This window comes from Eubalaena glacialis, chromosome X, assembly GCF_028564815.1.
Source record: "Eubalaena glacialis isolate mEubGla1 chromosome X, mEubGla1.1.hap2.+ XY, whole genome shotgun sequence".
NCBI lineage: Eukaryota > Metazoa > Chordata > Mammalia > Artiodactyla > Balaenidae > Eubalaena > Eubalaena glacialis.
Genome location: NC_083736.1, coordinates 41,493,236 through 41,508,294, shown reverse-complemented (window position 1 = coordinate 41,508,294; position 15,059 = coordinate 41,493,236). Strand labels below are relative to the sequence as shown.

Below are 15,059 nucleotides of genomic sequence, written 5' to 3'. Positions count from 1 at the left end.
TAAGGGAGATGCCAGAAGACTGAAGATGTTCAGATATACTAGGGTTTTTTTAAGATGACCTCTAGAAAGTCTAGACTGGACTACTGAGCAAAACTACTGTTTGTGAGCACTTACAACGGGCAGTGGAGATCAGTAAGGGCCAGTAGGGGTTCACCAAGAAAATCCCATGATAGCTCATCTCACTTACTGTTTTTTACATTACTAGTCTGGCATACACACATCAGGAGAACGCTGATGATATAGTACCAGATTTCAGTAAGATATTTATCAAAATCTAAGGCTATAGCCTTATCACCAAGATGGAAATATGAGAACTGGGTAATAGTTTAGTTGGACACATTCTGATATTCTAAAGCAATCATATCCATGGAGATCAATTAAAAGACCTATGTTAGCAGTTAATGTTTTAAATTCAAAGATCCAAAACCAGGATTTTTGTCTTCTTCCAACACCAACTCCTCTTCCTCATACTCGGCACCTATCAATGGTATTATATTTTCCTAGACATCCAGATTTGAAAACTCTGAGTTTCCGTGGATTTTTGCTTCTCCCTTATTCTCTTCATTGACTCAGTTTCCAAGTCATGGAGACTATGCTTCTTATTACCCCTCACATTTATCCCTTTGCTTTCATTCCTACTGCCATGTCCTTGGCCTTGGGCACCATTTCTTCAAACCGACTCCATGTCATGCCCAGTGTCCTTCACACATTAATCCATCCCACACCATTCACACTGACCTTCCCTGCCACTCCAAACCATTGGCCTGCTAGCCAAGGCCCCTTCAGTGGGGTCCTTCATTTATGCCTACCATTTGCCCATGTGTGCCACCCCTGGGATCAAACAAATCAAAATACTGCTTTTATTGATCCTCCTCCTGGCAGTCGGCTGCCTTGCAGATTTCTTCAATGCTGAGCCACACATTTTTTTAATCTTCAATGTTTCTGAAATTAGGAAGCCCCTTATACTCAAAGTCACAAGAAAACTGTCAGCCTCAGAATTAAAGAAGAAGTTATAAAAGGCTCCTTGCTGCCTGTGACTGAGAATTTTGCAATGTGTAGAAGGGATTAGTTCATCTAATTGTCATTGCAGCTGTATATTAACTTGGATCCCTAATTTTTACTTAAAATGAGGCAGCATATGCTATAAACTGCTCTGGAGGCTTGAGGCAAAAGAGATAAAAAATCTCTGCCCTGGTGGAGTATACATCATGAAGAATTGTTGCTAGGTTCTGAAAAATCTGTCACAGGGGCTGGTTGACTTTTAAGGAAGCTCTTTAACTTCTAGTGACAAATAACTCAATTACGGGAAAAAGTGAAACTATGGTTCCAACCAAATAAGTCATGCAAGCAAAACCTGATATATTTTGTGTGGCAGAAAAGCATTTGAAGACAGTAACCTGTGTTTTTTTACCCTTGTATTTTCCTCTTTCTGCCCCTCTCATCCCCTACCAATTCAAGCAGACAGTTAGTCCCTTTCTCATTTCCTCAGGGGGAGAATGTGGCAAGTTAGAAAGTAAATATGGCCTCTTGGTGGGCTAGGAACACAAGAGTAGGGGAGTGGCAAAACCCCAGAAAGGAAGTGACACTCAAGGTTCATCTAAAGGCGTGGTGGGCAGTCTTGGGGGCTGAAGCATGAGCCCCAAGTAGAGTTTGAAGGGATTAAGAAGCAACTTGGACTAATCATAACAGGCCCCATGGCGGGCAGTGGTACCAAACATCTCCACCCAGTGGCTGAATGTTGAGTAAATCTCACCGAACCACAATGAAATTCCAGAAGAGAAAGGAAGAACTCAAGAAATAACTATGCTAAGACTTCCCACCAATCCAGAATGCAAGGCTCAAAATAAAAATTAGGTTGAATTATAAAATGTAAAGTTGTACGTCTTCACATCTGAACGTATAGACTGAAAATCTTACCTGCTATACTTGCCATATCACTAAAGTAAACGTACCAAAGAGACAAAGAATCATGAGAACATTATGAAAAGCAGCAAGTCCCCTGAAATGAGCAACTCAGTATACGTTCAGACTCTGACTGTGAAAAACACACCCAAAATTTGGTCATGATTCAAAAAAGGGAAGTAGCATATATTTAAAGTTATAGGGATCATTTAGAGCATTTTTTAATGGATACTTGATACAGTGTTTCTTATATATTTCCTCTAAAAAGCTGCTATTTAAATTGATGGTGGATCTTACAATTCATGGCATTTTGGGAGTGAGGAAAAAAATCTGTTTTTCATCATTTTCAGGAGTTTCAGCTGTCAAAATCCTACCCGTCAGCAACCAAAGTGTCAAAAATAAGGGATTTGTTAAATAAATTGTACTACATCTATATAATGGAAAGCAGTACTTATAAATGGTCTCATGGAAGAATATTTAATGACATGAGAAAAAGTTAAAGTTAACTAAGTTTTAAAAAACCTGTGTGTGTGTGTGTGTGTGTGTGTGTGTGTGTGTGTGTGTGATCTACAGGTCTGCCTCCAAGGTGTCTCTCAAGCCCTCCAACCTTTAATGTTGTCCTTCAACCTAATAGCCAAATGGCACACCTGAGATCTCATCTCATACAACTCTTATGGGAGGTCTATCAGGTCCTCATATGGGTGACCAATCATTCGAGTTTTCCCAAGATTAAGGGGTTACCTGAGATTCCAGGACTAACATCAACAGCCCTGGCAAACTGGGACAGTTAGTAACTTTAGTCAGTGCCCTTCCTACACCGTGCTGCTGTACTGTCCATGAGCAACCTGCCTGGGCTCTTAGCTCCCCTGCTGCTGAGACCACCTGCAGGACCTAAAATAAAACCTTGAGGTAACAGTAAGTACAATATATATTTTGTTAAATCACATTGAATCTGGAACACCATTTGCAGCACTTTCCCCAGGGATCTGTACTTAGCCCTGTACCTTTTTTCAATATTTCTGTACTTTTTATCAATGCAAAAGACCCTGCTGGGCTTCCCTGGTGGCGCAGTGGTTGAGAACCTGCCTGCCAATGCAGGGGACACGGGTTCGAGCCCTGGTCTGGGAAGATCCCACGTGCCGCGGAGCAGCTGGGCCCGTGAGCCACAATTACTGAGCCTGCGCGTCTGGAGCCTGTGCTCCGCAGCAAGAGAGGCCGCGACAGTGAGAGGCCCGCGCACCGCGATGAAGAGTGGCCCCCGCTTGCCGCAGCTAGAGAAAGCCCTCGCACAGAAACGAAGACCCAACACAGCCATAAATAAATAAATAAACAAATACTTTAAAAAAAAAAAAAGACCCTGCTAAGAAGATGAAAGACAAGTTACCACCTGGGAGAAAATATTTGCAAGCCACATAACCAACACAGAACTAGTATCTAGAATATATAAAGAATTCTCACAACTCCACGATAAAAAAAAAAAAAAAGCATGACATTTCACTGAGGAGGATGTACAGTTAGCTAATAAGCACATGCTTAACCATCAGAGAACCACCCTGCTCTTCCCATCAATCCTTAGCAAAACTCCCCAATTCTCCTGAGGCCACGCCCAGCTTTTTTTCCTTCCCCCAACCCAAGCCTGCCTTCCCTGATTTGGTCCTCTCTACATATTCCTTAATTAGTACTGTCATCTGCTCCATGCTATGGACCTTTTCTTGATGTCAGGAGGAAGGCCATCCTGGGGCAGTCATATCCCACCAAGTCAGGCCGGCCACTGAGAAGGGAGGTCGGGCAGTAAAGGAAGAGGGACTTTCAGGCAAGGGGGAGAAGGACAGACACAGCTGGGTGCAGGCAGAAGGATCTTTCTGGTGTTCCCCTCATCGTGCCAGAGGCCACCGGGTCCTTTCCCCTCCTTTCTTCTCAGATTGGCAAGAGGGGCTGAAGCATAGACTCACTTGCGTTTGTCTGTTCCCTAAGCAGTAAAAAGGCTTCACCTTTCAAATCAGTATCAAATGTGCCCCTTAATGGCCGGCAAAATGACTTCTAGTTATTTCACAGCCAAATATGGCTGGTTAAGGGGCAGGCCAAATTATCCACCGCAGGTGGTGTGCGTGTGTCTGTGTGTGTGTGTGTGTGTGTGTGTGATCCATAGGGACAGATACACCCAGAATTAAAACAGTGGAGGGCGGAGACCTTCAGGATCCTTTGACACTCCCAGGTGGAAACCAGGTCGGACATACATCCTGCATGGACCTTTCCTGCCCAGCCAGGATATCCTGTGTTTGTCAAAAGGACTGCACAGGGAGGCCCTGGCCATTGTCCTTCCCGAAATCTGCTAGTCAGCCCCTCCCCAGGCTGCAGCAGCCGCCCCGGGGCAGAGGAAGAGTAACTCTGGAAACGGTGTTATCAGCATCCTCCATGGACTTCCTCACCTCCTCCCCGGCCTCGTTAGCCCCAAGCTCCTTAGCATCCTCAAACAGAAACCTGGGAAGCTGGGATGGGGTCAGCGCCCTGAAGCCAGCCCTCTCTCTTTTGCCAAGACCTGCCTCTGCACAGCCCTAAGTGGGCAGCCAAGGGCTGCAGCTGGAGTCCCGAGCCCATGATGGAGCCGCGGCTGAGGCCTGAGGCTGCAGCCCTCCACCCGGGCTGGCCAGCCCTGCTGCTGTGGGTCTCAGGCCTGAGCTACTCTGTCTCCTCGCCGGCTTCTCCCTCTCCTTCTCTGGTGCCCCGAGTCAGAACCAGCTACAATTTTGGAAGGACTTTCCTCGGTCTTGATAAATGTAATGCCTGCATCGGGACATCTATTTGCAAGAAGTTCTTTAAAGAAGAAATAAGGTCAGAATCTCAATCAGATAACTCTGAGGGGCAAAATTCTGTTCCCTTCATGTGATGATGTCCAGGAGTTTCTTGAAATCAAGTCAGGATGTAATATATGAATTTATGGGTGGGAGCTGAAGCAAAGCCATTTAATCATAGTGGGAATGAGTTAAAGTTGGGATGGGAAGGGGGTAAGGTGTGAAGCCAAATTCCAGCTCTAAATGCTAAGTCCAAAGTTTCCTTTGGAAGTGGGAGCTTAAAGTTTTAAAGTTTTCTATGAATGGAGTAGCCTGGGACTATTGAGTTTACCAAGTTCATTTCTCATAGTGGGAAGGAAATAAAATTTATAGAAAGCTTACTATGTGACAGACAATTTAAAGCTGTTTTTATTATCTCCTCACAACAATCCTGGGAGTTAGTGTTTTGCACTCATGATTCAGATAGTGAACTGAGACCTAGCAAGGTTCAGTGACTTGCCCAAGGTCACCACCTAATAAGTGGCAGATCTGGAATTCAAACCGAGGCAGTTTGCTCCAAAGTTTCTGAACAAGTTTTCTGCTGTGAGATGTTGCCTTGATCAGAGGAAAACCTAAGTTTAGTAAATCTCAATGCACCTGGCTCTCACCAAAGAATAGTACCACACTCTGGAATTCAGGCCTGTCAACACACGGTCAATGTGTTGGCCTTTACTATGGCCAAGACCCAGCACGTGCTGTAATGGCATTGCTATGACTCTGGTCATTGCCCTGCGGGGTATCAGGACAGGGGAACGGTGTTACAAATAACAATAATAAGGCCTGATCTGATGCAGGCCAGAAGTGAGGTGTAAAGGACCTCGGGGAGCTCCAGGGAGGGGATATTAATTCCAAATGGGGACTGGAGAAAGGCTTCTCCAGGGGAAGGTGTTCTGAGCAAGACCTTGAAATTTAGTGGGAGGAGAGGGGCTTAAGTTAGAAGGATCAGCTTGAGCAAAGGCCCAGAGGTGTGGGAAGAGGTGAGAAGTCTTAGTGGCTGGAGCATGTGGCACGTGTGGAGGCATGGCAGCAGGAGGAGGTTGGAAGGGTCAGATGGGGCCAGGGGCCTTGAATGCCATACCAAGGAATTGGGACTTAACCTGTGAGCCAGTGGTCTCCACCCTTTTCAATAGAACGTTTGTAATAGGCCTCTTCTCTTGTGCCTTCCCCCAAGGTCCTGCCTCTGGCTTGTAAGATTTGAAGACCAAACAGAAGGCATTCATTTACAATAATTTTATTTCCAATCTGTATTAACCAAAGACGTATTTGAGTATTCAACCAAGTTACTAAACAGAAATAACAAATAGAAAATACCAACAAAAATGTTGAACTTCTTTTGTGAGATGGTAGATATTATAGGGAGTGGATGTGAACTTTTCCTATTAGACCATTTTTAAAAAATTTTTGTTGGAGTATAGTTGATTTACAATGTTGTGTTAGTTTCAGGTGTACAGCAAAGTGAATCAGTTATACATATACATATATCCACTCTTTTTTAGATTCTTTTCCCATATAGGCCATTACAGAGCATTGAGTTCCCTGTGCTATACAGTAGGTCCTTATTAGTTATCTGTTTTATATATAGTAGTGTGTACATGTCCTATTAGACCATTTTTTAAGGCATTTTGAATGTTAAAAAGTTGAAAGACCTCCAATTGGGGAAGCTCTACTGCAGGCAATGGTGAGGATGTTGAGTAGGGTGGGGACAAGATGAGGCCTGTATTTTGGAAAGATCTTCTGGAAAGCAGTGTGCAGAACGGCCTGGTGATGCTGGCAGGGGCTGTCAGACCAGTTCTCCTAGTCCAAGAGAAAGATCATTGGGAACAAAGCAGGGCAGGAAGGATGCAAGTCAGTTCAGCTAGAGAATCATTTTGTTGATCAACTCGATGTGACAGGAAATGAAGATGTTGGAAATGAACTCAAGACTTCCCACCTAAGAAATGGGATGGAGAGGACCAAAAACACAGGGGGAGTGGGACTGATTCCTTGGAGAAAGAAGGCAGTGAGAATATGGACATATTTTAAGATAGGAGGGAGGGAAATTAAGGGATTCAACTGAGGAAGAGCTCCAGATTCATATCCTCCTCCAGATAAGTAAACAAGAGTGTATGAATATTACAGTCGACTCTTCAAGTGGAAAGAAATGAGGTTTTTCTCATCAGTCAGGTAATGACCAAATTCAGGAAGCATTTCCCCAAATAGGTTTGTGTTCCAGTTGAGTTCAGGATATTACTTCAGCTCCCTCAGAATTCATTTTCCACGTGCGCCCGCCTGAAAGGGAAGTGTGCAGATCCAAGCAGGAAAACACCAGGCGGGGCAGGTTGAGGTTTGGAATGCTTCACGTTGAGAAATCACATCCTCAGCGCAAGGAAGCAGCAAGAGGTAGTGAGTGGCTCTGGGAACGTGGACTTGTTTATAGTCCTTTTCTCTACATTGTAAATAGTATTTTCCTTATTTTAAAAGTGATATCTCTTTATTTTAGAATTTTCAGGAAATATTGATTAAAGAAAGCACAAAATAAAAATCACAGACAATTCCTCACCAAGAGATCAGCGTTTAGTTAACATTTTGGTATATGATCCTTACCACCTTTTTTCCAAGTATGGATTAAAATTTTTTCAACAAAAATGTGATCATACTATGCATACTCTTTTGGAAACTTTTATTTAACCATGTATCGGAACACCTTTCCACATTAACTATTCTTCTCCACAATTTGATTTTTTGTGGTTTCGTGGTATTCGATTGCATCAATCAACCATAATTTATTTAACTAAACAACTATTGCGGGATAACTAGGTTTTTTTTTTCACTTTTCATTATTTTAAACAGTGCTATGTTGAACATCCCTGTGGCTAGATTTTTATGCACATCAATGATTAATTCCTGTAACAAATTCCTAAAGGTGAAATTTCTGGGTCAAAAAATACAGTGAATTTTTAGGATTTTGAGATATATATATATATATATCTCCAAATGGAGACTTCTACCTATAGAGTTTACTTTTTGCACACTCAGAAATGTTTACTATTACTATTATTTTCATTATGGATTTCTTCTCAGTTGAGCCCTTTTTGCAGGCTTCTTGCCCATTTGTATTTCTTCTTTACTAAATTGTCTACAAGTTCACATCCTTTGCCTCTCTTTCCAATGGTGTGTTTGCTCATCTTGTTTTTGTTCATCTCCAAACATTTCTCCACTTTTAAAACTGATCATAATGCTACATTAGGAGAAAGCCCATCCAAAACTTTCAGATATTAGGCTGAAATGCTATAGCCAGGCAAGCATTAGTACTCCAGTCCTGGTCCTCAATAAGGATTGGACAATGCTTGTTGTTCAGCAACAAACAGAGGGTGAGCTCCCCGGGCTGGCTGGGTAGGCTGAAGACACATGATTGGTGGAAGGAGGTCACCTTTCCTTCTTTCCCTATCTTTTCTTTGGCAAGAATGGTAATGATGAATCTGATGCTTCCCATACACAACCAATGATCTTTGACCATTAGAATGTTTTCAGTACAAGTTTTCCATGCATTACATGTTGACTTTCAAACCATGAATGAAAAAGTTAAGGGAAGCTAGAAAAATGAGTCAACCTGATTTACATATTCTTCCTACTGAATATATCCCTATATATAAAATCTTAAGTGACCACCCCAACTGGCAAGTTCTACCAGGATCTGATTGATCAGTATTTGCATATGTGCAAGTAACAGGTAAGGTGAAAGTGTGAGGTATGGGGTACTTAATGGCAGTATTTCTGATCAGAATCACTCCTAAGGATTCCTCGGCTCTTACGAGGATGGACGTCTTACCTTGCCTTCCTTACTGTACCCACATGGCCTTACATCCTCACCCCCCATTCCCAAAGTCTTAAAGAATGTTTAAATACTTCTGAGTGGTGGAGGACTCACAGCAAAATAAGTAAATCATTAAGTTTTATTTTGCCTTCCCTTCTCCCTTGCCCTTGTCTTTCTCCTTCACCTCAGAAGGTGACAGTAATTACTGCTTTAACTCACTTCCTCAAATGAATTCAGAGGTCTTGGGAGCTTCAGGGCCCCAGAACTTATGGCAAAAATATCTGTCTACACATTCAATCAACCATACACACACCCATCCATCCATCCATTCACCCATTCATCCACCCAACCTTCACTCTGTGCATCCCATTCATCCAGCCCTCCATGTATTCCTCTACTCACTTAACCATCTGTTCATTCAAATACCCACCCAACCATCCATCCATCCATCCAACTAAAATTATTGGGTACTAACTTGGAACCAAGCACTCTGCTAGGCACTTAGTCACAAAGTTGAAGGAGGCCCAGTCCTGGCCCTGAAGGAAGACAGAGACATGAACCAATGATTAAAGCAGAGTATGAGGACTATACAAAATGTCCTACACAGGATGTCATGGGAGCATGTGGGAGGGAACCTATCTCAGACTGGGGGGGATGAGGGAGTGAGAATCAGAAGAGATGATACCTGTCTGGGTTTTAATGGGTTGGGTAGGGATTATCCAGGGAAGAAAGAGAAAGTGTCTCAGATAAAGGGATCAGCATATAACAAGGTGAGTGGAGGCCCAGAGGCCCAAAACAATACGGCTTAGCCAAGGATGGTCAGTGGTTTGGTGAGACCAAAGCAAGCTTGTAAGGAGGGCAGCAGGAGATGGGCTTAGGAAGAGCATTGTGAACTGCTCTAAGTATGAACTGTATCCTGAGAGTTTTGGAAAGATGCTTGATGTTTTAAGTGTCCTGTGCAGAGCTGAGGGATGGAGAAGAGGGAAGAGAGGCACGAAATATTTAAGAAGGCGTGGCTACAAACTTAGTGTTTGACTGGATGCAAGCACAAGAAGTATACATTCTCGTTCCAATGTTGTCACTCTCCCCTACACCCCCAGCCTGCTCTCCATGTTGAGGGGTTTGCAGGGATGGGACCACATGACATTTATTCTTCCTTCCAGCTCTGGGAAACTATGATCTTGCTTGTCCATCCTTCTACCCAGTGAGGAACTCGGCCAGGCTCACTACAAACATGCCCATGATGTCAGTTCAGAAGGAAGATTAGAACTCTGCCTCTATTTTGTGGTTTTCCAAATTCTAGGATATTAACATTTTAGTCAATAAACAGCAGGGCCCATTTTCTCACTGACATTCTTCAGTTCAATAAAGCAGGTAATCAAAGTGGTAAGAATATTCATTTTTTTCCCATTCAGCATCCTAAAGTTATTACCATTTGGAAAGGGGGAGAAGTGTGGCCTGTAAACCTGTTTATTTGTCCTCAATTGGTCCTCATGGGACACCTCAAGCCATGGCTGGACATGCACCGGGATCCATGACAGTCACATGCCAAGTCAGTGCTGCCCTCTCGGTAGAGCGTCCTCAGAAGGTGGGGACAGAAAAAGAGGACAATGAGGTTATCCCACAGGGTAGGGCATCCCTCCCCATGCCATCCCCACAAACCGGGAGACAAAGCCCCCTGAGATCTGTCCTCCCCTGCCACTAATTTTCTATGATTCTTCAGGCAAGTCATCTTCAATTTTCTCATCCTCAAAATATAATGGACAAAGTGAGAGAGTGGCATGCATATATACACTACCAAACGTAAAATAGATAGCTAGTGGGAAGCAGCCGCATAGCACAGGGAGATCAGCTCGGTGCTTTGTGACCACCTAGAGGGGTGGGATAGGGAGGGTGGGAGGGAGGGAGACGCAAGAGGGAGGAGATATGGGGATATATGTATATGTATAGCTGATTCACTTTGTTATAAAGCAGAAACTAACACACCATTTTAAAACAATTATACTCCAATGAAGAAGTTAAAAAATATAGATAACCAGCAAGGACCTACTGTATAGCACAGGGAACTAATAAGTTATAAGGAAAAAGAATCTGGAAAAGAATTTAAAAAAATATATATATATATATATATAATGGAAGGGGGACAGGGACAAAATCATCTTTAAGAACCCTGCTAGCTATATCGCCTAATAATGTTACCCATCTGTTACCAAGTGCAAATTCATAAAATAGATGATAGAGGACTAAGTAGCAGCAAAGTGGTTTAGAGTACAAGCTCTGGAGCCCTGAAGGCTACTTCCTCCAGTTCCTGGCTCTGTGACTTGGAGCAAATCACTGAACTTCTCTGTGCCTCAGTTTCCTCATCTGCATGGTAATAGCTGTGCTGACCTCATAGGTTTGTTGAAAGGTTTAACTGACTTAATGCACATAAAGTGTTCAGCAAAGTGACCGCTAAAGTGATTCATAAATGTTATCTAAGAGAGCCACCTAGTTGTAAATCCTTAGTCACAGGCCCTTGGGGAGGGGTGGTTTGAACCCCCATGAACAAGAGTAGCTACAGGAAACAGGCCTGCCTCGGGGGCCTAGGCCCTTCCTTATTCTCCCAGTGGGGAGGATCATTTCCCATGGTTGTCCTAAAAATTCCAATAGAGTTGATTCCTTGCAAGTTTTCGGTGTCTGGTCTTTTTAAACAGATCTGTGGCAATGTCCTTGAACGGAATTCTTTGTGCCTACTTCCACTGCGGTTTGAATGGTCCTGCATTGCAGAAGGTACTTACTGACAGTTCCTTAGAGCACCTTCTTTGAAAAGCTTTCAGTCTAAGAGTCTTAGTTACCCTAAGAGGGTAACTGTATCATATAGGTGAGAAAACAATACAACGTAGGATTTGGAGCTAGTTCCTCCAAAACTCATTATCATGAGGTTGCCCAGTAATGCGCAATAATAAGAATTTAAAGATTCTTATTGAAATTAAATTAAAAACAACAAGGTCCTAGTGTATAGCACAGGGAACTATATTCAATATCCTGTGATGAACCATAATAGAAAAGAATATGGAAAAGAATGTATATATACGTATAACTGAATCACTTTGCTGTACAGCAGAAATTAACACAACATTGTAAATCAACTATACTACAATAAAATAAATTTTTTAAAAAAGAAATTCAATATATAACATATAAGCCTAATTTTCATTTGCAGTATAACACTCTATTATTAATAATAATGAAGAGACACATTTTCTTAGTAATTTTTCATACATTAGTCAGAAGGAGATTGAACATTCTTCCCTAATGGAACTGTCAGCACACAGCTGGAGGAATGACTGGAGAAATGGGTCAAGGTGGTGCCTAGAAAATCAGCAGATGGTAATAGGCCAGTGCCTCTCCCCTGGGGAGGACTCCATTGTGTGGAATCACACACCTCCTGGATCCCACATAGCTTTGAATTTGGAGACCCTTTAGCAGCCACTGTTCCCTGACACTTGGTTGGTACTGATAACTTATCTGTGGACTGAAAGCAAAATTGATGGGGCTTTTGGGGGTTGGATATGAAGAGGCAGTGCCCTCCCCAGTGCAGGACCAGAAGCCTCTTCAAGAACTGTGATTTCAAGACCCAGCCCACAGAGTGGGCCGCTGCTAGAACCAGTGTAGCGAAGGAGAAAGATCATGGGTTTTTCTGACAGACAGCCCTGAGTTTGCATCCCTGCTTAGCAACATATTATCTGACCTTGCAAGGCACTTAAGCTCCGCAAGCCTCAGTTTCCACATCTGTAAAGTGGGGATGGGGTATTAGGAGAATCAAAGGTACCAGCATGTGTAAAGCTGCTGCCTTCACGTGGAGTAGAAGTTCAGAAAGCCATGGCTAGTCCTTCTGTGCCATTTGGATGAAGAAGATAAAAGTTTGGTTTCGGTATGCAGATCCCTCACCTTTTCTGACATCACATATACACTTCCCTAAGCTTGAGGAAACACAAATAGTCCTCTCACAGGAAGAGCTGGGAGCTTCCCAGTCTAAGGAGAAGAAATGGATCAGAACAGATGTTCTCCCCCATCTCCCTGTCCCCGGGCTCTGCTGGCTCTGGCAGTGTGGCTGGTCCCTGCTTAGTCCCTGCTCCCTCTCTCCAGCTCCCAGGCTGATCCCCAAAGGGCTATTCTTCCAGGTTTGACAACTGGCTGGCCTCACACCTTGGACTGTCTCCCGACGACTTGCCTTCTTACCCTGTAAATTACTCGGATGATTTCAAAACCTGGCGCCCCGTGGAGATCTCAAGGCTGGTCAGCAAACACCAAAACGAGATCTCGGACGGGAGAATCTGTGCCTCCGCAGCTGCCCCAAAGACCTGCAGCATTGAGCGTGTCCTGCGGAAAACAGGGAGGTTCCAGAAATGGCTGCAGGCCAAGCGCCTCACACCGGACCTGGTGCAGGTGAGAGTACTGGCCGTGGGGATGGGGAGAGGGGGCAGAATCCATTCCCAGCTCACATCTCAGTCTGGGCAAAAGGAATTGTAGTCTGTCTAAAGTGGGACAAAACAATGTCATGAAACAGCGTGGCTTGTGACAAGACAGGAACTAAACAGGTTTAGTTATAGAGACCCTTCCCATTGTCATTCTCCATTCTCTCTGATATGACCCTCAGCGACTCTTTGGGAAACAGTTCCTAGCTCCCACCTCTGGTCTGAAGGACGGATGACCCTCACCAGCCTTCCCCCCGTCACCACAATGTTTGCCAACCCCTAAACAGTGACCGTTCTTAGAAGCTCCCATACATACGCATCCCGTTTCATGATCCAGAGACCCCACTTTGAAAATCGGCTTCCTCTTTGCTCTCCCACCATAAAGAAGAACCAAACCTGAGTCACTGCAAAAGCAGACTCTGATAACACAGCTCCCTCCTCCCATCTGAGAGCTCCCACCCACTCCCACAAGTAGGCTGCCTTCAGAACTTCAGCACGTTGCCAGTGCCATCTTATCCTGCATCTGTCCCCTCCTGCACTATTGCCACTGGTATCGTGTTTTTCATCCGAACCAGCACAGTCACGCACCTCCACACACATCCAGCTGGCCCCTTGGGGCAGAAGATGCTGCCTCAAATGATTGAGGAGCCGCTCACCTTCAGCAAAGATGGGAGAGGAGAGGCTCACCTCAATCTCCCTGTCATGATGAGGCTGGAGGCTTTGGCATCCCTCAGGGGCACTCCAAGTCTGTTTCTTGAACTCCCCAGGCCACTAGCCCCTTCATATGGGCACATAAGGCTGCCTGGGTAACTTCTGAGCACTAACAGACCTTCCCCTTGGTCTCTTCGAGATGAGCAACCCAGAACAAAGCAGAATCACTGGTCCCTGCATATCTCGACCACGTGGCAAGACCATGTGGCTTTACTCTAAAGTCGTGTGGAAGCTGCTTTGAAATCAAGAGGAATCGAGCTGCTGGTGACATGGCCATCATCTGATATTGAGCTTTCCAATGTGGTCCTTTTGTACTCTGCACTTTATGAATCTCACTGGCATGGAGTGGGGAGAAAATAAGCCAGAGGAAGTCAAACTATTGCCAGGTTGGGGAGGTGGGGGCAGGACCCAACCTAAGGGTCTTGGAGTTGGTGTGGGAAACTGGAAGTGGAGGCTCAGGTGGGAAGAACCTTATGGGAGCTGCTCAACACTGGGCAGAACCAGAAGACAGAGGACAGATATCAAAGCCCACACCATGGTACACACCCTAGGTGTAATGCCCCTGTGCCTCTCTTTCTGTGCCTGCAGACAGAGCCTCCATGCACTGGCCTGGGTACCCACCATCTGCCATTCTCAGGCTGACCACAACTAATACTGAGGCATGGGAAGGACCAATATGAGACCTCCTCTGCTTTGCCTCAAATATGTGCTCAGGAACAAATAGAAGGCCCCAGGAAGAGCAAAACAAGATACGCAAGGGTTTGTTTCAGAACCCCTTGAAAATCCCATCACTTCTTCCTGCCCCCATTGCTGTCTGGTCCCACGCTGACAGGCACAGTTCCCCCAAGGCACCGGCCCCGGACTACCTCCACCTGGGACCTAGCAAATGTACCAAAGGACAGAACATCCTGGTGCACAAGATACACTTGAGATTCCACAGAAAGTGGCTAAACTGGCCTTGGGCTTTGAACTAAGGAAGACTCCCTCTTTCCCTCATTTTCTAGGCACTTCCATAATACAGTGGGGATTATCCCAGGAGACCTAGGAAGTCCAAAGCAACCTGCCCAGTACATCTAATGCCACCTACCTTGATGAGTATAGACGTTGTGGTAGGTGCAAAAGATCCCTGGGGTCTGGAAACTGTGGTTGAGTCCTAACTCTGCCACTAACAGCTGTGGCAGAACACGAAGGGGCTCAGAGACCCAGGAAGAGCAGAGAGCTTCTGGTTCCTGTTCATCCATGCGACAAAGATGAATCAGACACAAGCTCTGCCCCCCAGGATCATGTGGCCCAATGGTGAGGACAGACAAGAACACAAACCACCACAAAGTGTTGTAGTGGATGTTATGATAACAGCCTGTATGG

At 44.6% G+C, this 15,059-nt stretch overlaps 1 protein-coding gene across 1 annotated transcript in view; it reads left to right on the top strand.

Annotated features, from left to right (window-relative positions):
• Positions 1 to 4,352: 4,352 nt before the first annotated feature.
• Positions 4,353 to 15,059, top strand: part of DIPK2B (divergent protein kinase domain 2B) — a 48,397-nt gene continuing 37,690 nt past the window's right edge. Inside the window, exons 1-2 of the mRNA XM_061177963.1 lie at positions 4,353 to 4,734; positions 12,690 to 12,954. Of these exons, the coding sequence (XP_061033946.1) occupies positions 4,499 to 4,734; positions 12,690 to 12,954 (501 nt within the window). The 5' untranslated portion in view covers positions 4,353 to 4,498. The remainder of the gene's footprint in view (positions 4,735 to 12,689; positions 12,955 to 15,059) is intronic.